General features: G+C 53.3%; 1 protein-coding gene across 24 annotated transcripts in view; it reads left to right on the top strand.

The window, feature by feature from the left end:
- Nucleotides 1-18,752, top strand: part of DYSF (dysferlin) — a 63,679-nt gene extending 44,927 nt beyond the window's left edge. For 23 of the 24 annotated variants that reach the window (XM_030450499.1, XM_030450497.1, XM_030450486.1 and 20 more), the window contains 9 exons: nucleotides 1-49; nucleotides 1,854-1,942; nucleotides 2,136-2,231; nucleotides 4,821-4,962; nucleotides 12,092-12,191; nucleotides 13,089-13,267; nucleotides 13,913-14,022; nucleotides 14,307-14,454; nucleotides 18,402-18,752. The exon at nucleotides 1-49 is cut by the window's left edge and continues 91 nt beyond it. In XM_030450499.1, the coding sequence (XP_030306359.1) occupies nucleotides 1-49; nucleotides 1,854-1,942; nucleotides 2,136-2,231; nucleotides 4,821-4,962; nucleotides 12,092-12,191; nucleotides 13,089-13,267; nucleotides 13,913-14,022; nucleotides 14,307-14,454; nucleotides 18,402-18,440 (952 nt within the window). In that variant the 3' untranslated portion in view covers nucleotides 18,441-18,752. The remainder of the gene's footprint in view (nucleotides 50-1,853; nucleotides 1,943-2,135; nucleotides 2,232-4,820; nucleotides 4,963-12,091; nucleotides 12,192-13,088; nucleotides 13,268-13,912; nucleotides 14,023-14,306; nucleotides 14,455-18,401) is intronic. The other variant, XM_030450477.1, reaches the window with a different exon arrangement.
- Nucleotides 18,753-19,124: the final 372 nt, after the last annotated feature.

Here is a 19,124-nt window from a genome sequence, read left to right as displayed (position 1 = left end):
CGTGGAGACCAGAGCTCTCTACAGCCCTCTGCAGCCTGACATCGAGCAGGTGGGTGATGGGCTGAGGGAATGTCACCTCCTGGTGCCCCTGGGGCTCTGCTGGTGACACCAGAACCGGGAGCTGGGCTGGCCCCAGGGAGGGGAGGCAGCTCCTGGGGTGCTCAGGGATGCTTGGGGAGATGGATCCCAGCCTCCCCTGCCCCTCTGCATCACAACATTTTAAAGTTTTTATTGGTTTTGATTTGTTTCCTGGGGGGAGGAATCCTGTTCTGATCCAAAGCTGAATGCAGAACTCTTCTGCAGCTGCCGTGGCCCTGAGGCTCCTTTGGCAATGCCTTGGGGTGGTTTCTGCAGCACCAACCCACCCTCAGGGCTGGAAGGTGTAAGTACTGCTGCAGAATGGAAGGTTCTGAGCCAAATGGATGATTTTAACCCATCCAAACCCAATCAGAACCCAGGCAGCTGTCCTCAGCCCTAAGCCCCTTCCTCTGATCCCCACCCACGCTGTGCCTTTGGATCACAAAAGATGCTCCCAAAGAACAAAGGGGTTCACTGGCACCTCTCACACGTGGCAGAAAGGGTTTGGGAGACCCCAGCTCTGCACAGCCACTGCTCTGCACCATCCCAACCCTTCCCCTCCTGTGCTTCCCCCTTAACCAGAGGATTTCTCCTGCACTGGGCAGCAGCAAACACACCAGGAGCTGCTCAGACACCTTCTGGTGTGGATTCAGCCCAGGGGAAGGATGAGCAGAGGCAGGAGGTGACAAGGGGCTTTGTGCTGCTCTTACAGGTGCCATGGTCTTGTTGGACCAGGCATGGAGAGGAGGATTGGTGCTGCCTTCATCTCACAGGGCTGTGGGTGGGCAATCAGAACTGTAGGACCAGAGAATCCCCATGGTTGGAAAGGACCCTCAGGGTCACCAAATCCAACCACCAGTCCTGCTCCACCAGAGCCATGGAATCAGCTCCTGAGGTGCCACATCCACCCCACCTGGATACACCCAGGGATCCCCGTGCCCATCCTGGGGCACTGGGGGATGCTGGGGGATGCTGGGGGACTCAGTGTGTGGTGCATTCCCCAGAAATGTGGTTCTGACCCAGTGCAAAGCCAGAGCCCCAGCTGGCTCGGGAGGGTTGGCTGCAGGGAGCTGAGGGCCAGGTTGGGCTTTGAAAGTTTTCTGCTGAAATGAGAGATTTTCTTGCCAAAAAAGCAAGCAAACCACAAACCCCTCTGTGATGTCTGTGATGGGCTGACTGGCAAATGAGGGCTTTTTTTTTTTTTTAATACTTTCAGCCCTTGAGACTGCTCAATAAAACGTTTTATTGGCACCCATTTGTGTTTTACAGTAAAAGGGACCACCTAAAATCCACCAGCCCTGGGGTTTCAGTGGGATTTCTGCTGCTCAGTCTCTGGAAGGGTTTTGTGATAGTGGAATTAGATTTCCCCATCCCATCCCATCCCATCCCATCCCATCCCATCCCATCCTCCACTCCCATGGTCAGAAACCCATACAGCAGCCATCCAGCTGGTGGCACCTGGTGACACCATGGGACACAAGTGAGCTGCTTGCTTCTCCTTTACTCTGTCCCTTTCTAAATGTGCTCAGCCTCAAAGCCAGGGTGCAGCTCCAGCTTATCCAGACCAACCACCATGAGTGTTCTACCCAGCTGTCACTAAAGTAATTTAAATATAATCCTGACTGACACTTTTCCATGATGGGGACTTCAGTTTGCAGCCCAGGAGCCCTGGAGCACTTGGAGTTTTCTCTCTGCACTGCTCAGCTCTCCTGAGGAGCTGAAGAGAACCCAGGCAGGAGCCTTTCCAGCCTTCACCTCTCTTTCTTTCCGTGCAGGGAAAGCTGCAGATGTGGGTGGATCTGTTTCCCAAATCCCTGGGTCAGCCCGGGCCCCCTTTCAACATCACCCCACGCCGAGCCAAGAGGTGACTGGGGGTGAGGGGAGAGGGGAGGGCTGGGGGATGTCAGGGGGGGGTGGGATTCACTTCTCTGGTGAGAAACATCCCCATGAGCTCATCTGCAGAGAATGGGGATTGGGAGCCCCAGCTGAACCCCCTGCCCGGGCTCTGGGGGTGGCTGAGGACCAAGCTCATCCCCTCCCATCTCCCTTTGCCTCAGGTTCTTCCTGCGCTGCATCATCTGGAACGCCAAGGATGTGATCCTGGATGACCTCAGCATCACTGGGGAGAAGATGAGTGACATCTATGTCAAGGGGTAAGGCAGCCAAGTCCCTGCTGTGCCTCTGGGGACTGTCACCTCTGGGACCCACACAGCCATCCACACATCTGCAGGGGGGGATCCAGCACCTTGGCAACCTCTCTGCTGGGACATCACTTCTTGATGTCAGGAAAAATCCAGGGAGACCTCAGAGCACCTTCCAGTGCCTGAAGGGACTCCAGGAAAGCTGGGGAGGGACTTGGGACAAGGGCCTGGAGGGATGGGATGAGGGGGAAGGGTTTGCAGCTGCAAGAGGGGAGATGGAGATGAAATCTTAGGAAGAAATTGTTTGGGGTGAGGGTGCTGAGCCCCAGGTTGCCCCCAGAAGCTGTGGCTGCCCCATCCCTGGCAGTGCTGAAGGTTGGATGGGGCTTGGAGCACCCTGGGCTGGGGGAGGTGTCCCTGCCCATGCCAGAGGGGGACTGAGTGAGCTTTAAGGTTCTTCCAGCCCAAACCAGTCTGGGGTTCTATGATTTCCAGTGCTGGTTCCCTCCCAGCTCTCCCTGGGGCAGTCCTGGGCCCGTTCCACACACAGAGGTTGGCTTGTTTGCATGGCTGCTTCTTTTGGAATTCCCTTTCTTTCTTTTTTTCTTGAAACACACAAAAATGTGGCAACCAGCAGTAACTCCTCTGGCACATTCACTTCTCTGCCTGAACTCCATTTACATTTTATCTTGTGTGAAATGGTGCAATCCCAGCCAAGGGACTTGCTTATTTTGTGTGCTCTTTGGATTTATGGGCAGGAAGAGGTAGGATTTTGAAACAGACTGTAAATCCCTGCTTTACAACCCCAATTTTCCTCCTGTAAATCCAGCCTGCCTGGTGCTTACCTGGTATTCACATCAAGTGCATTGCTATCAGCTCAGCCAAGCTGCTCCCTGCACCTCGGGGCTCTGAGACCCTGGAGCTTGGGGGGTGCTTTGGGGGGACCAAAGAGCACCCAACCCTTCCTCATGGCCCTCACTTGGCTTCTGCCATCTCCAGTGATGGATTAAAAGTCTTGCTCAGTTTCCTCATCTCCCCCAGCACTGGCTGCATCGTTACCATCCCTGGGGAAATCCTGAATAATCCCCTGGTCCTGCTCAGGAGGTCCCATGGCCTGGTGATGCTTTGCATCCCTAAATAAAAGGATGAGCTGGCTCCTCCAAAATCTTCCACTCTTGCTGAGCAAAGAGGGAGCTGAGGAGTCTGGAGAACAAAGTCACCTCCTGGATTTCAGGACCTCTCTTCACCTTTGGGTGCTGCAGATGGGGCTCATGGCATCTGCCATGAGAAGGATTGGATGGATGGATGGGCCAAAACCCAACCCCCCCAGGAGTTGGTTAATTTTGTGTTATTAATTAATTACTAGATATTGTCACAACCCCATTGTCTGTAGCTGAGGAAATCTCTGACTTGGGGAGAACTGGAGTGTGGAGAGAGGTGTGGGAAGGTTTCAGCATCTGCTTGTTCCAGTCCTGTCCCCTCTGGGGACATCAGCCCTGGGCAGAGGGGGCTTTGGGTGACCTTTGGGTGGTCCCCATGGCCACTTCTCTGGTGTGGTTTTAGTTCTGGGGCACCATGACTTGAGTTCTGCTCACTGCTGGTATCTCCTTCCTGCAGGGAGGAGGAGAAATCCTGCAAGAAAACCCAAAAGCTGCCACAGAGGCAACGACACCGAGGCATTTATTTGTTTGTGTGCCATAGGATGCAGGAGGGGAGAGCTCCCTTCCCACTGCATGTCTGGGGCAGGACATGTGCTGCTCCCAGGCTCTGGAGAAGAGGGGAATTGTTGTTATAGCTGGGGAAAAAAAATTAAAAAGTTAATTTGAAATTTAAGTGAAAAACAGTCAAATGAGATAATTGCTTTCATTAGGGATTCTCTCAGAATCCTCTGGCTCCTCTCCAGGAGGGCTCTGAGCACACCAATGGACACGCTCTGCTCTTTTGTTTTCTTTCCCTTGATTGCTGAAGGTTGGAAAATCTTGGACAGGGAAAGGTGGCAGAAGGGAAACCTGGCAGCTGTAAAACCCCCAGCTGGAAACAAACAGACAAACAAAAGCAATGGTTCTGGCAAGTTCTCAGCTTGCCCCTGGAGTGGCTGTGGGGTGACCACGGGAAGCAGTTGTAGAGCAGGAGGGGACACCAAGGTCTGAACCCACTCTGGGATTTCCCTGGGGAAGAACCTTTTTTGGCCATTTAGGGCTTTGAGTTTATAACATCCAGGAAACCAACAGAGAACAGAGGGGAGGGAAAAGGCCTTTTGGTTTTGTGGAGTGTGCTGGAGGTTTGGCTGTGGGGTCAGGGGGCTGCAGAGCTCTCCCCAGGCCAGGGCAGGAGCTGGTGTGTGCAAGGGACAACTTCAAGCCTGAGCTTAAGGTTGAGCCTTAAAAACATCCACGGAACCCCGGGGAAGGAGGAGAAGAGCTTGCAGAGCTCCTGAGGCTGCTGCCAGCTCCACAGGGACTGTTGCATTCCCTCTCCAGTCTCTGGGCTCCAGGTTCCCCCTCGGGTCAGACAGGAGCCCCAGGGGGGTCAGACAGGGGGTGAGCTCCACACTCTGCTCTCTGCCCAGGTTTTTCCATGCCACACGTTTGCATTTTGCAGCTGGCTGGTTGGGCACGAGGAGAACAGGCAGAAGACAGACGTGCACTACAGGTCCATGGGAGGAGAGGGCAACTTCAACTGGAGATTCATCTTCCCCTTCGACTACCTCCCTGCTGAGCAGGTGTCTTACATTGCAAAGAAGGTGAGTGAGGGGCTTTTGTCTTCTCGTGGGGAGGCTGGGGTGAGCTGAGAGCCTCCCATGAGGCTGAGACCTCCTCAGCCACAGCACAGATGGAGCCCTGCAGGGCTCAGCCCTACCCGGGGTTTGGTCTGAAGCACAAAGCTGGGGACAGGTTAAAATTGGTTAAATCAGTAAAAAAAAACCTAAAAAATTATCTACATTTTGAATACAGCATCTGAGGGGCTGGAATGAGAGGTGGCTTTGGTTGGAGAGTCTGAAGGGATTGAGCTCCATCCCCCAGCAGAGACTTCTCTGGCCTGGAGGCAGCTGGATGTTGGTGCTGATTCCATGGGGCTTCCAAGATGCCTGCTCTAGGACAGGGTTATTCCAGGGATGGGATCTCTGTGGGGATGCTTAGGGATGTGTCTCTGGACATCATGGGCATCGTGCTGTAGGATAACACCATGGAAGAGGTGGAAGGAGCTGAGTGCCTGAGGGGTCAGCAGCTGGGAGAGGCAGGGGAAGAGGGGCTGGATGGTTGTACTGGTGGGGAGATGGGAAGGAAAGGTTTGTATTGGGATTCAGGATGAAGATGCCTTTGGTCTAAGAGAAGAGTTGGTTACTCAGGTGGGGAGTGAAAAGTGATGGGATTTTGGTCCCCTCTTGCCTCCCTCAGTAACTTCTGGGATGTCCAGCTCTGGGCTGGGACAGGGATGGAGCTGGGGGGCAAACATGGAATAATGCTGCTGAAAACTGGGCTGGGTTTCAGGGAATGTTTTAAGGGAGGGAGAACTGTTCCCTGAAATGTTCTGCTCAGGTCTGTTCACTGAAATGCTCTGTACCCACAGAGCTCACCTCCCCCTCCCAAACTTGTTCTGTGGGGCCAGCGAGGTCCCAGCAGAGCCTGGGCTGGAGCTGGTGCTTGGGCAGGGAGGATGCTGAGTGAATTCCTCATCCTTGGAGCCAGACTCTCCCCAGGAGGAGGCCTGGCTTCCAGAGGGCTGGCTGGCTGGCTGGCTGGCCAGTAAAAGTGAGTGACAGCCCCATGGCTGTACCCATTTCACGCTTCATGTTAAACAAATCAAAAGTACAGTGTGTGCTACATTCAATTATCCCCCTTTGAAACAGCAAAGACCTCCCCCCCCCATCCCATAAACCACTGAAGGAAAACACATCCCATGGTGCTGGTATTGGTTCTCCTTCAGCCACATGTCTGCCAACACTGCATCAGAAAATAAACAGCTTGTAAAACCTCTCTGTAAAGGGGGAAAGAAAAAGAAAAATAATGAATGAGAAGCTGTGCTTTGTGTTTGTGGGATGTATTTCCCCCCCCCCCCTCCCCCTTCCCGGGGCAAGTTTTGATCTCTCCATGTGCTGGTTGAACTCTGGGTTCATTACTGCTGCTGTAAAAGCCCACGCACCCGACTTGAAACGAGGGCCATGGAAAGTGGAATTTAAATCAGAAACGCTCAAATGGCAGATTCTGAGCTGCTGGAAAAGCACCTGCACCCAGCTGGGCTGGGCTGGTCCTCAGGGAGAGCCCTGCTGGGAAGGAACCAGCTTGGAGCTGGCTCTGCTTGGTTTGCTCCACTGGGGCTGGAGGTCCCCTGGTCATGGAATCACGAATCCTAGGAGGTCATGGAATCACAGAATTCCCAAGGAGGTCCCCTTGTCATCCCTGAGCACAGGGAGGGGTGCCAGAGAACTGGAAACTTGAGGAATTTCAGCTCCACATCCTCAAGGGTTGCTTGGTCTGGCCTTGTGCATCTTGTGAGCATCAGTTCAGGTTGGAGGTGTGGGGGGCAGGCTCTTCCTCCTGCTTTTCCAAACACTGTGATCATTTCAGAAAGTTTCCCCATCCGTATCTTCTCTTGCTGCAGCAATGTTTGAAAGATTTTACTTCTCCTTCTGAGAAAGGAATTTACCCCATGCTGAGTTTCAAAAAAATCCCCCCAAAAGGAAAACCCCTCTTGAGGACAGCTCCTCTGAACACCTGGGAACTCCTGTTTCTCCAACAGCCTCTCTCATCATTTGTTCAGAATTCCCTTTTTCTGTTCTTCCTTCTTTTTGGGCTTTCTCTGGCAGCCATGGACCGTGCTCCCATGTTGCCTGCATGGCCACAGCACTCTTGCAGCTTGCCAAGTCCTGCAGGAAAAGAGTTTCATAGAATCACAGAAGAGATTGGGTTGGAAGAAACCTTAAAGCTCCTCCAGTGCCACCCCTGCCATGGGCAGGGACACTTCCCACAGCCCAGGGGGCTCCAAGCCCCATCCAACCTTCAGCACTGCCAGGGATGGGGCAGCCACAGCTTCTGGGGCACCCTGGGGCTCAGCACCCTCACCCCAAAGAATTTCATCCCAAGATCTCCTCTCCATCTCCCCTCTTGCAGCTGGAAACCCTTCCCCCTCATCCCATCCCTCCTGTCCTTGTCCCAAGTCCCTCCCCAGCTTTCCTGGAGCCCCTCCAGGCACTGGAAGGTGCTCTGAGGTCTCCCTGGAATTTTCTCCAGGATAGAGGAGATTTCTCAGGCTGCAAACCATGGAGCTGTTTGGGTGAGTGGCTCCATCCGTGCTGTGTGCTGGGGAGCTGTTACTTCACAGGGGGATGGAGGGTGGGAAGGTGGCTCCAGCTCCCCTGAAACATTGGCATGGAATTGTTTATTGACTTCAGCAAGGGAGGAGCAGGCAGGTCCAGGTCCCAGCTGAGCTCAGGGCTCTGCTGCCTGCAGGGTTTAAGATGCCCAGGTCTGTGCCTGGCAGCTCTGCTGCAGCCAGCATTACCAGATCATGGGGCTCCTGTGTCACTGGGCACCCAGTTCAGAGAGGAGCTCAGCTCCCAGTGTCTCCCAGGCCTCCTGGAGGTGGAAAAATGCATGAAATTGATTGGGAAATGTTCAGCTCCAAGGGCCAACGCCAGCTGTAGCAGGAGGCAGCTGCCAAATCTAAAGCTGAGATGTCCTCTGGGGAACAGAACAGAACCAAACCAAACCAAACCAAACCAAACAAAACAAAAGTTTGAATGTCTGAGCAAATGTCCCTGCACAAATGGAGGGGTTGGGTTTCATGAGCACCTCCGTGTGTGTGTTAGAAACTCTGAGTGCTTGAGTGGGCCTGGAAATAAAGCTCCAGGCTGGGTTGTTCCTGTGCCATCTGACCAGGGCTGTCTGAAGGGCATTGCAGGAGGTGAGCAGGAGCATTGGGAGCATCTTGGGGCATGGTGGAGCCCCAGGGAATGGTGGAGCTGTGGTCTTCATGCTTGTTCTGCCCCAGGCTTTGGTGCTGGGTGTCAACAAGAAAATGAAGAGTTGATGCCAGAACACAAAATGTTCTGAAAGCCACTGGGACAGGACCCATCCCAGTACTGCAGAAGAAACTGGAAGGGATTGCCTGGCTGGGGAGAGGGGGAGCCCTGGGGAGCTCTTCTGTTCATCTCCAGGGGTGCTGAGAAACTTCTGTGCTCTGGTTGGTTTTACTTTGAAATTCTGACTAGGAAGCCCTGATTTTTGTTGCAAACAGTCAGTATTTTACTGGACTGAAAGTTTTTCATTCCTCCTTGGTGTCGGAGATTATAGGGAAAGAAAGCTGTTGGCTCTGAATTTGGGATTTCTTCCTCTCCTGTTCCTGTCCTTTGTCACGTCCTTCCCTGTTTTCCTTGGTGACACCAGAAAGCAAAGTGAAACTCAGAGCGTTCCTTTTCCTGCCCCATTTATTCAAAATAAGACATTCTGAAGGGGCTCCAAGTACAGTTAATTTTCTTTTTTTTTTGTGGAAGGCAGAGTTAGAGAAGGCACAGAACATGTCCTGATGAGAACGTATCCTGATGGGACTGCAGCTTCCAGGGACAACCAGACAGGAGTCCAGGCAGGGGCAGCACCTCTGCCCCTGGGGTTGGGATGCACCAACAGCCCCTCTGATATTCCAGCAGGAATTACTCTTGGGAATTTTGCTTCCCAATGGATGTGTGGAGAGGGAGGAGCCACACGTGGCTGTGCTGGGAATGGAAGGTTCCAGGGTGCTGGCCATAAACCAGCCAGGACTGGGAGGGACCCCAGGGCTTGGAGCTCCCTACATACAGTGGGATGGCCCCGTGTCCCTGGAGAAACTTTGCCAGAGGGAGAGCTTGGGAAGCTGAGGAAACAGCCCAGGGAAACTGAGGCTGCCCCATCCCTGGCAGTGTTGAAGGTTGGATGGGGCTTGGAGCACCCTGGGCTGGGGGAGGTGTCCCTGACCATGCTCCCAGGGGGAGCTTTATGGTCCCTTCCAACCCAAAGCAGTCTGGGGTCTGATGGTTTGATGGTTCTGGGCTGTCACCCAACACTTCTGGGTGTCTGGGCTGCCCAGTTACCATGGGATGAGGGACCTGATGCTCTCCCAGGTGCTGGAACAGGACAGGATGACTTGGGCACCATCACACCAGAGCTGCTCCTTACTTTGTATTCTGTCCATGAGCAACCCAGAAGAAATGCAGCCCTGTCAACCCTTTCCCAGTCATAGAGCTGATTTTTTTCCCTGCTGCATTATTCACCACTGTAAAATATTCACCAGCCCCCTCCCATCCCTCCCCCTCCCCGCTGCCAAACAAACCCCCCAAACAATAACTCAATCCCCCTTCCCTTCCCTCTGTCTTGCAAAGGGCTGAGGAAATAAATTCCTCACCCTGGGCTGTTTTTACAAAGTGAAACTTTGGTTGCTAGATTTAATCAGGGAGGCAAATTTCACACTGCCTGGAAATGCCCCCAGAACTCAGCCCAGCATCACGTTCCCCTTTCCCCCTGGAAATGCCCCCAGAACTCAGCCCAGCATCACGTTCCCCTTTCCCCCTGGAAATGCCCCCAGAACTCAGCCCAGCATCACGTTCTCCTTTCCCCCTGGAAATGCCCCCAGAACTCAGCCCAGCATCACGTTCCCCTTTCCCCCTGGAAATGCCCCCAGAACTCAGCCCAGCATCACGTTCCCCTTTCCCCCTGGAAATGCCCCCAGAACTCAGCCCAGCATCACGTTCCCCTTTCCCCAGCCTTCCCCTCCCAGCTCCTCTCTGCCGTGTCCCCCCAGCTTCTCAGGGCTCCAAGGAGGAAAAGCTTTGCCAGGAGCCAAACCACACTGACAGGGTTTTTCCACAGGAAAGGCCAAAGCTGTGCAGATCCTGGTAGCTTTGTAGGACCTCTGCTTTGCCACCTGGAAAAGCTCAGATCCTGCCTGAGTCATCCTTCACCAGGCAGGGAGTCCCCAGCAAGCCAGGGAGTCCCCAGCAAGCCAGGGCATTGCTCTCAGGAGTGGTGCTGGGGGGGCTGGGGGTGCAGAGAGCACCCACCTGGGCTGTAGGGTGGGTTGGGGTTGTCTGCAGGGTGGGTGAGTCCATGGGCATTGCAATGGGCAATGAGTCTGAGAGTCACAGAGTGGTTTGGGTTGGAGAGACCTGAACAACCATCCCTGGACACCTCCCCCAGCCCAGGGTGCTCCAAGCCCCATCCAACCTTCAGCACTGCCAGGGATGGGGCAGCCACAGCTTCTGGGGGCAACCTGGGGCTCAGCACCCTCACCCCAAAGAATTTCATCCCAAGATCTCCTCTCCATCTCCCCTCTTGCAGCTCCAAACCCTTCCCCCTCATCCCATCCCTCCAGGCCCTTGTCCCAAGTCCCTCCCCAGGTTTCCTGGAGCCCCTTCAGGCACTGGAAGGTGCTCTGAGGTCTCCCCATTGGATTCTTCTCTTCTCCAGGCTGAACACCCCCAACTCTCTCAGCCTGGCTCCAGTTTCTCTTTCAGCAGCACTGATAGGTTTGGGTCTTTTCATGGCACTGATAGGTTTGGGTCTCCCCCAGGCAGTGCCTTGGCCAGAGAGTGGAGCTGGCATCAGCAGAAGGGCTCCTCCAGTACCAGGTTTTGCTCAGCTGACACCCTGGGTGGTTGGGATGGTGCCAAGAGCTGATCCAACCTGTGCCAGGAGAGATGCTGCAGCTGCATGGCCATGGGCTGAGAGCAGGGAAACCTCTGCTGGTGCAGGGGGGTGAAATCAGCACCTGGGGACTTCTCAGCAGAGAGGGCAAGGGACAGGTAGGACCTCATCCTCTGCCCGAGGTGAAGCTGCCTGGATTGCCCCAGGAAGGGGGGTTGGGAAGGAGCCCCTGGTGTCTTGCTGGGGTGCACACCATGGGAGGGGGCTCCTCCTCCATCCTGCAGCCCCCAGGGGAGCCTTCCCACCCCAGGGGAGGTCACCTGGACACCTCCTTCTTCAGCCATGGGTACCTGGTTCCTGGGGGCTTTCACCTCTGGATGACCAACAACCCAGGGACAAGGGAAGAATCACCACCAGCTCTTTCCCTTTTTAGCAGCTTTAATTAAAAATGACTTATTAGCTGGCAAAACATCCTCCCCCTCTCCCCCTTGGATAAACAGACATTTTAATGGATCACAAGGAGCAGAGATGGGGGGGATAGAAGTTTCCACTGACTTTATTTTATTTTTTCCTAGATTATAAAATATTTAAAATGCAAAAATAAAATGCTCTGCTGCAAAAATGCTGGGGAGCTCTGCCAGAGCCAGGCAGGGAACGGAGCTAAATTGAAATATAACCATCCAGGGTGATCTCTTAACATGAAACCAGTTTTGATGGGATTGAAGTGCCCCCAGTCTCCTTCCCCGAATATTTATGTTCTTCTGCACTGTGACACATTCTCCCTCCCCTTTTTCTTTTCTTCTTTTCTTTCTTGGTTTTTACTATTGCACGATACAATGAATCAGAGGCTCAGAGCCACCCCAGTGGATTTATGGTGCTACCTACGTGCCATGAATAATGCTGAGGTTTCCTGGCTTTAATTAAATCTGTTCCATGGCCGTGGTGTGGCAGGAGGCACCACCAGCCCTGGCTCTGCCTCCTCCTTGGCAGATTCAGCAGGACCTTGGCTTTACGTGTGGCTTTTTCTCTCTTTTTGTCCTCACACTTGCTCCTGACTCTTCAGGCACCTGGGGGCATCCCAGAAGTGTTGGATGCCCATGGGAGATGCCAAGGATTGGAGCTGCAGGGATAACAGATCCTGGGGCAGGGCCACATCAGTGCTGGGCTCCCAGCTGGAGAAGTCCCATTGGAGACTTCCCCTCCACTGCCTTGCTGGGAGTGCTGGGCTGACTGGTTTCTGTCCTGCTCTCATTTCAGGAGCACTTCTGGAGCTTGGACAAGACAGAAAACAAGATCCCACCTCAGCTTATCCTCCAGATCTGGGACAATGACAAGTTCTCTTTTGATGACTATTTGGGTGAGTCAGGGGAGCTCTTTGGCTCCGTTCCCTCTGGTGCAGACAGGAAGGAAAAACAAAGAGGGGTTGAATCCTTTCAGGGTATAAAAACTGAAGAGGATTCAGTGTCAGCCTGAGGTCAGGACTGAGGATGTGGCAGCTTTCCAGCCTGACATCACGGGGACATCACTGTCACTTTCTCCCAGAAAGACCCAGAAAGTTTTCTGTCCCACTGGGGCTGAGCTCCTCCTGCCTGAGATGTTCAGACACAAACACAGCTCTGCCCAACATCAGCTTCTGCAGTGCCAACCTCATCGGTTGTCACCAGACATCCAGCTTTAGGCCAAGAAATAAAATTAACCAGAAGAGGAAGGCCAGCAGAGCCTGCAGCAGATGACAGGAGCAGAAGCTGGAGGCTCCAGCACGATGGGTTTTTTTGGCTGGATCTTGTCCTGCTTTTTGCCACTAAAAGAATGTAAACCATCCAAAGCTTCAGTAAGGAAGTTGGTGGCCAAGATACTTGAAATGCTGGCTTTAATTATGTAGGCTGGATGCTGAAATGGCTCCTCCAAGTGTCTTTCCAGCTCTGGCTGGCTCTCCCCTGGAGATGTAGTGCTCAGGGGCATGGTCTGGGGGTAACTTGTCAGTGCTGGGTGCATGGTTGGACTTGATGGTTTTAAAGGTCTTTTCCAACCAAACTGATTTGATGATCCAATGATTCCTGTCCCAGGGGTGGTGGTGCCAGCTGATTAAAACGAGCCCTGTGCTTGGAAAACAGGGGCTGCCCTTGAGCCTGCTCTCCCTTTGCCTGGGTGTCTGCCCAAGGTCCCTCAGGGTGCCACAGGGAATATTTATTTCTGCAGGGAAAGAGCCCACATTTTAAGGACCTGTTACACCCAGTGCTGTTCCTCCTTGCAGGCTCCATCCAGATGGATCTCAACAGGATGCCCAAGCCTGCCAAGACTGCTGAGAAGTGCTCCTTGGAGCTGGTTGATGAGACCTTCTCCTCAAGTCGCTTTGTGTCCCTCTTTGAGCAGAAAACTGTCAAGGGCTGGTGGCCCTGCACTGCTGAGCAGGACCAGAAGAAGATCCTGGCGGTAAGGGCTCCTCTCCTGCTGTGTTCCTGGGGGATTCCCTCGGGGCACTGAGGAGGGATGTGGCTGGGTCAAGCACAGGCAGGATGCCAGTGGCCAGAAGTGCAGCCTTGGGTTGCAGGTTTTACAACCTGGGTCAGCTTTTGCCTGCAGGATGTTGCCCAGGGCTTGTCCAGCACCATTCAAACCCCTCGGGAGAAATTATTTGGTCTGTGGGATTCTTGTTGTGGGTTTTGGAACGTGCCAACTGATCTGACTCTGTGCCACATCTTTTTTTTTTTATTTTAATGGCATCGTTTGGTGACAGCCACCAGGGAAAGGCTGCAGGTGCCAGGCTGCTGTCTGATGGGCTCTGGGCTCCTGTTCAAGGCTTTTGGCTACCAAAACCCCTTGAGTTGTTGCCTACACTCGGGTGTCAGTGACATCTGAGATGCTCTGGGGTCTCTATGGGGACATTGTAGTGGGCATGTGAGGGATCCCTATGGAATCTGCTCTTCCTGGGCTCCTCCTGGGCCTTGCTGGTTCTGGGTGGGTTGTGCCCAAAGGACTTTTCTTCTCCCCAAGCAGCCTTTTGCATCAGGGATTCACTCCCCACCTCTCCTTTTGGTTCACTTGGTTTAGAGGTTTGGTTTTGTTCATCCCACACAGGGCAAACTGGAAATGACTTTGGAAATTGTGTCAGAGCAAGAGCAGGAAGAACGTCCAGCTGGCATGGGTCGGGATGAGCCAAATATGAACCCCAAGCTGGAGGACCCCAAGTGAGCATCTCCAGGGGGAAAACCACCAGGGCACAGGCTCTGGAGAGGCAACTGAGACCCTGGTTTCTGACCCATGCTGCTCAGACTCCGTGAGCTGAGAGGGCCCAGGGTGGAGGGGAGGTTGGTCTGGACCACCAAGAGGGTGCCTGGACATGGTCCCCCCAGTGGGATGTCTGTAGGGTGAGCAGCCAGGTCCTGGTGCAGAGCTTGGGATGGGGCTGGGGCTGGGGCTGGGATCCAGGAGGGTGAAGCTGTTGTGAAACTCAAACTCCCCTCGGTTCCAGGCGCCCAGAAACCTCCTTCCTCTGGTTCACCTCCCCCTACAAGACCCTGAAGTACATCCTGTGGCGGCGGTACAAGTGGGTGCTCATCCTCTCCATCCTGCTCCTCATCCTCCTCCTCTTCCTCGGGATCTTCGTCTACGCCTTCCCGGTACGAGGGGGACAGGAGATTGGGGGGGGGCTGAGCAGGGTCCAGGGTGTCCCCCCAGCTCCCTGTGGCTCCCCAGCATCCGTGGGGACAGAGGGGATCCCGGGGCAGGAGGCTGCAAGGACCCAGACTGGTCCCTGAGGGGTCAGGGAGAGGCTCTGAGTGTCCGGGCACTGCTCACCTCTTGCTGCCCAGCCCTTCATTTGGGTCTGCTTGTAATTAGTGCCTAATGACCCTGAGGGTAAGGGGCTGTCTTCAGAGAGCTTGGAGATGTCAGAGATGTTACAGAGGGCTGGTGGGAAAATCCCTCAGCAGTGCAGATTAATTAGCAGTGCAGCCTGATTAGCAGTGCAGCCTGGTTAATTAGCAGTGCAGCCTGATTAGCAGTGCAGCCTGATTAGCAGTGCATCCTCATTAGCAGTGCAGCCTGGTTAATTAGCAGTGCAGCCTCATTAGCAGCATGGCCGTGTCACAGGGCTGAGCAGTGGCAAAGACCTCACTGGTCTGAAGCTGTTTATCCCTCCCCCCAGCCCTAATCTGGAAGCTCCTGGCCTGGAGCAAGTGGTACCAATGGAATACCTGAAACCAGGGGGAAGTTTTTCATCTCATTTACCAAGAAAGTGGCTTTTTTTTTTTTTTTTTTTTCTCTCATCTTACTGCTGGTTCCACTGGCAAACCAAACCAGATAAATACATAGCAGAGCCCCCAGCCTCCCCCTTTGCCTTGGGATGGGGTTTTGCATCCTCCTCTGTTCCTAAAGCACTGGGAATAATTCACCCTGGCTCTTGGGTGCCATTTCCCCTCCTCCCAGAGTGCTGAGGACACCTCACCTCCCTCCTGCCAGCACATCAATTCTGCTTCCAGAGGGAATTTGTGATTCCTCCTCTGAGCCAGGCTGGGATTTGGGGATGTTCAGGCTGGAGAAGAGAAGGATCCCATGGGGAGACCTCAGAGCACCTTCCAGTGCCTGAAGGGGCTGCAGGAAAGCTGGGGAGGGACTTGGGACAAGGACAGGGATGGGATGAGGGGGAAGGGTTGGGATGAAGAGGAATTCCTGCAGGCCCTGTGGGTTGGTGTCAGGATGGCAACAGGGGCTGTTCAGACACGAGTCCATAAGAGCTCAGCCATCAGGGGTGCAGCTGCTTGCAGAGCATCTCAGTTTAGTGGTGGAGAGGCTGTTTGCAGCTGAAAAGCATTTGGGGTTTGGGTAGAAAACTGCACGGTATTGCAAATTTCTATTAAAAAAAAAAAAAAAAGTTGTCTAGTTTACAAAAATGGGAAAATATGTTGAAAATCTGATATTCTGAGGTCCTTCAGTTTTACACTTGGGCTCTTCCACCCAGTCTCAGTGTCAGATTACTTGCTGGTTTTGCCATTCTGGTCTGTGCAAGGCAGGGCTCTGGGAGCAGCATTCCCTGGATATTTCCTATATGATTTCCTCAGATGGTCCCTAGATTGAACTTGACATCAGAAGATTCCCTGAAGAACAGACGAAAGTCTGATGAGATCCAGTAGCTGGAGGTCTGAGTTAGAGGAACCACTCCAGTGGAAATAAGATGTTAAATTTGAGGAGAAGGGAGAAAAATAAACCACTGGGACCCTTTGCCAGGGGTTGTGGTAAATTCACTGTGGCTTGAGGTGTCCCTGGATTGAGCTTGAATGGCACAGAACCGTGGAATCCCAGACTGGTTTGGGTTGGAAGGGACCTTATAAATCACCCATTCCCACCCCCCTGCCATGGTCAGGGACACCTCCCCCAGCCCAGGGTGCTCCAAGCCCCATCCAACCTTCAACACTGCCAGGGATGGGGCAGCCACAGCTTCTGGGGGCACCCTGGGGCTCAGCACCCTCACCCCAAAGAATTTCATCCCAAGATCTCCTCTCCATCTCCCCTCTTGCAGCTGGAAACCCTTCCCCCTCATCCCATCCCTCCAGAGGTCCCTACCAGATGCCTTCCTACAAGATGTCCCCTGGTCCCACCCCAAGCTCCTCTCCAGCAGTGCTCACACACTCTGGGGATTTTTTTTTTTTCCAAAGCTTCAGTGACTTTGAGGGATTTTTGATCCCACATTGCCACAGCTGAGAAGGGCTCTGCCCTCTGCCACGGGAACAGTGGGGTCAAAGTCTTGGGCAGGACACGGAGGCAGAAGAAACCATCAAGTGACAGAAGTTATAAAAGCCCAAGCTGTGCTGCTGCATCCCTGGCACTGAGTTATCTCCCCCAGGCTCTGCTTACTGCAAAGATTTGAGTGGCCACCACCAGAGGAAAAGGCAGCCCAGGTTCCAGCTGCCCCAGCCCCTCCTGGGATGCTCAGTCCCTTGCAGAGCTCGGTGTGTGCTGGGTCCATCCCAGTCCTTCCAGCCCTGCTGTGCTGAGTGAGCACCCCGAGACCTTTCAGCACCTCCTAAGACAGATGCAGGGAAACCTCCCTGCCCTCCAGAAGGCCAATCAGGGGAAAAAAAAATAAATATATATATATAAAAAATCAGGGTATTTTGGAGGGTAGGCTCTGAAAGACAAATGGATGGATAATGAATTGAAGGTTATGTGTCACTGGAGGCTTTCTAATGACTCCTGGTAAACTGCCCTGACTCAGCTTGATTTATGGCATTATTAGAAATCCTCCCCTGGCAAACTGCCTTAGAATTGCTGCGTGTTGTGATTTATCAGGATGCCTTTGGTCAGACTTGATTTAAAAAAAAAATTATTTTATTTTGTTTTTTAATTTCTTTTTCCTTTCCTTCTTCTCCCCCCCCCCCCCCCCCCAGTTCCTCCAAAGCTCTGGCTGGTAAAACACCAGGCTTCAGTTCCAAAGTTGTGCTTTTTCCCTTTTTTTTCTTTAAATGACAGAGTGATGGAACATCCTGTACCAATTACACTCAGTATGCTTGGGAGGGACTTCCAAACGGGCTTGTCTGTGGTCAGAGCTACTTTAAATATACTTTAAATATAGCTCCTTTCCAACCCCCCCAAGCATGTGTCTTGGGCTGACTCCTGATGAGTGGGGTTGGAGCAGCTTCTCCTCTGCTCCCAGGGCAGGAGCTGCAGGGCTGAGGGGTGAAAGGATGGAAAGACAGTGACATGTTTTATTCTGGCAGCCCCAAACTTCAATCCATGCAACCAGAGGGGCAGTGGAGATGCAAAAAAAAAAAACAAAAACCCAACAAAAAGACCAAACAAAACCCAAAAGCAAACAAAAGCAACCAACCAACCAAAAAAACCCCAAAAACCAGGCTCAGGAAGGTCTCTGCTCTTGGAAACAACCCCCAGTGCTGCTGCTGGAGCAGATGCCTGAGGCATTCAGGGATGCAGAGGGCAAAAACCCAAACCCAACCCAACCCCAACTCAGCAACAGCTTTGCCTCTCTTGATTGCACTTGGCAGAGCCTTTGGAGATTTTCCATGGGACCTGCAGGCTGGGTTTGTCCTCAGGAAATGAAGCAGGGCTCTTGAGACACTGCTGGCCCCAGGCAGAGCTTTGGGGGATGCTGAGGGATGGGCCTGGGTCCCACCCCAGGGGCAGAGAGGGGGAAAGAGCTGGAGCTGTCTGCTCACCAGCTGGGAAAGGCACTGGGACACTGGGAGGGCACAAAATCCTTCCCAGGGTATCAGGAGGGGACAATTTCTCTGGGATGCTGGAATCAAAGCCCAGGAGTGAGTCCTGGTGCTTGGGATCAGTAGCCTCTGCTGGAAGGAGACAGACAAGCTCTGTTCCCTTGTGTGTTTTGGGCTTTCCATCTCCCTCCCAAGCAGGGAAAGCACTTTGGGTGTGCTTTGGGTGTGCTTGGCTCCTCCAGCTGGGGCTGGGCTGTGTCCCCTGCCTGGGGTGCAGCCCATCTGCAGCTCTGTGCTGTGGCCCCACAATGCTTCCACCTCCAGGTGCTGCCCTGATGGACCTGACCTGTCCTAAAGCAGCTTTTCTTTCCCCCTTGTTTTTTCCATCCCTCCAGAACTATGCTGCTATGAAACTGGTGAAACCTTTCAACTGAAGCTGGAGATCACCTGGAAGGTCCAGTGCCTGCCTGGGAAGGAGCTGCAGCTCTGCATCACAACAGCAGATGGAGGAGGATGAGGAGGAGGAGGATGATGATCACCTTTTCTCAGGCCCTAGGCTGCTGCCAAAAGGAATCCCAGAGTTGTTTTTGTTGGAAGAGACCTCTAAGATCATCAAGTTCAAGAGTTAAGGAGATACAGCTTACCCTGATGCACCCTGCAGCATCCCAGCTCCAGCACTTCCCCTGGGAAGCAGCACGTAAAAAATACCAAAAATACCAGTTCTGAAATATTGCCACTTTTACTTCCTTCTTGTCTTCATTTTTTTCCTTTCTAAGCTTGAATTCCAGTGCAAAATGGAAGAGGGTGGGGTGGGGAAAGGACATTTTTATTTCCAGCCTGGAGGGAGATGTTGGAGACCTGAGGGGGGGAGCACTGGGCAGCAGCCCCAACCTCTCAGGCTCTGAGCACCCTGAGCAAGCCTCAGTTTCCCTTGGCCCTGCAGTGTGTCCTCTGGTTCTGGGTGTCTGCTGAAGATGATGGATGACTTTTGTTCAGTTTGCCCTAGGATTCTCCTGTGCGTTCATTATCCCCAATCAGAACTGCAGATCCTGGTGAAGTTTCCCATCACCTCTCTCTCTGAGGACCTGATGGGCTGAAGCAGCAGTTCCTTTCCCTTG

Source organism: Calypte anna, chromosome 4B (genome assembly GCF_003957555.1).
Source record: "Calypte anna isolate BGI_N300 chromosome 4B, bCalAnn1_v1.p, whole genome shotgun sequence".
Taxonomy (NCBI): Eukaryota; Metazoa; Chordata; class Aves; order Apodiformes; family Trochilidae; genus Calypte; species Calypte anna.
The sequence above is the reverse complement of the archived record's forward strand: the minus strand, read 5'-3'. Positions and strand labels throughout refer to the sequence as shown.